Here is a 314-nt window from a genome sequence, read left to right as displayed (position 1 = left end):
GAAGTAAAAGACAGCACCAAAAATATAAATGGCAGCTGAGATGTAGAAAACAATTTGCCATTCTGCTTGGGTTCCCTGCAACACAAAAAGGATACAACGGAAATTGTTAAATGCTAATTAATTAATTAACTAATTAATTATTTAATGTGGTGTTAGTTAATTTAAATGAAATGCTAGGCAGGGGGAAAGTAAACAACCTGTGGTTTATGGATGACCTAAAGCTATTTGCTTAGACTGAGAGAGAAATTGAGAGTCTGACGGCAGCTGTGCAGATGATTAGCAAAGATATTGGCATGGAATTTGGGATCAAGAAA

General features: G+C 35.4%; 1 protein-coding gene across 1 annotated transcript in view; it reads right to left on the bottom strand.

The window, feature by feature from the left end:
- Positions 1 to 6: 6 nt before the first annotated feature.
- LOC106872174 (sialin) overlaps positions 7 to 314 on the bottom strand; it is a gene marked incomplete at its 3' end in the record, with an annotated part of 79,108 nt that continues 78,800 nt past the window's right edge. The window contains exon 10 of the mRNA XM_014919064.2: positions 7 to 75. Coding sequence (XP_014774550.1) covers positions 7 to 75 — 69 coding nt within the window. The remainder of the gene's footprint in view (positions 76 to 314) is intronic.

The sequence above is a fragment of the Octopus bimaculoides genome, chromosome 22, assembly GCF_001194135.2.
Source record: "Octopus bimaculoides isolate UCB-OBI-ISO-001 chromosome 22, ASM119413v2, whole genome shotgun sequence".
Lineage (NCBI taxonomy): Eukaryota > Metazoa > Mollusca > Cephalopoda > Octopoda > Octopodidae > Octopus > Octopus bimaculoides.
This window is presented reverse-complemented; position numbering and strand designations above follow the sequence as displayed.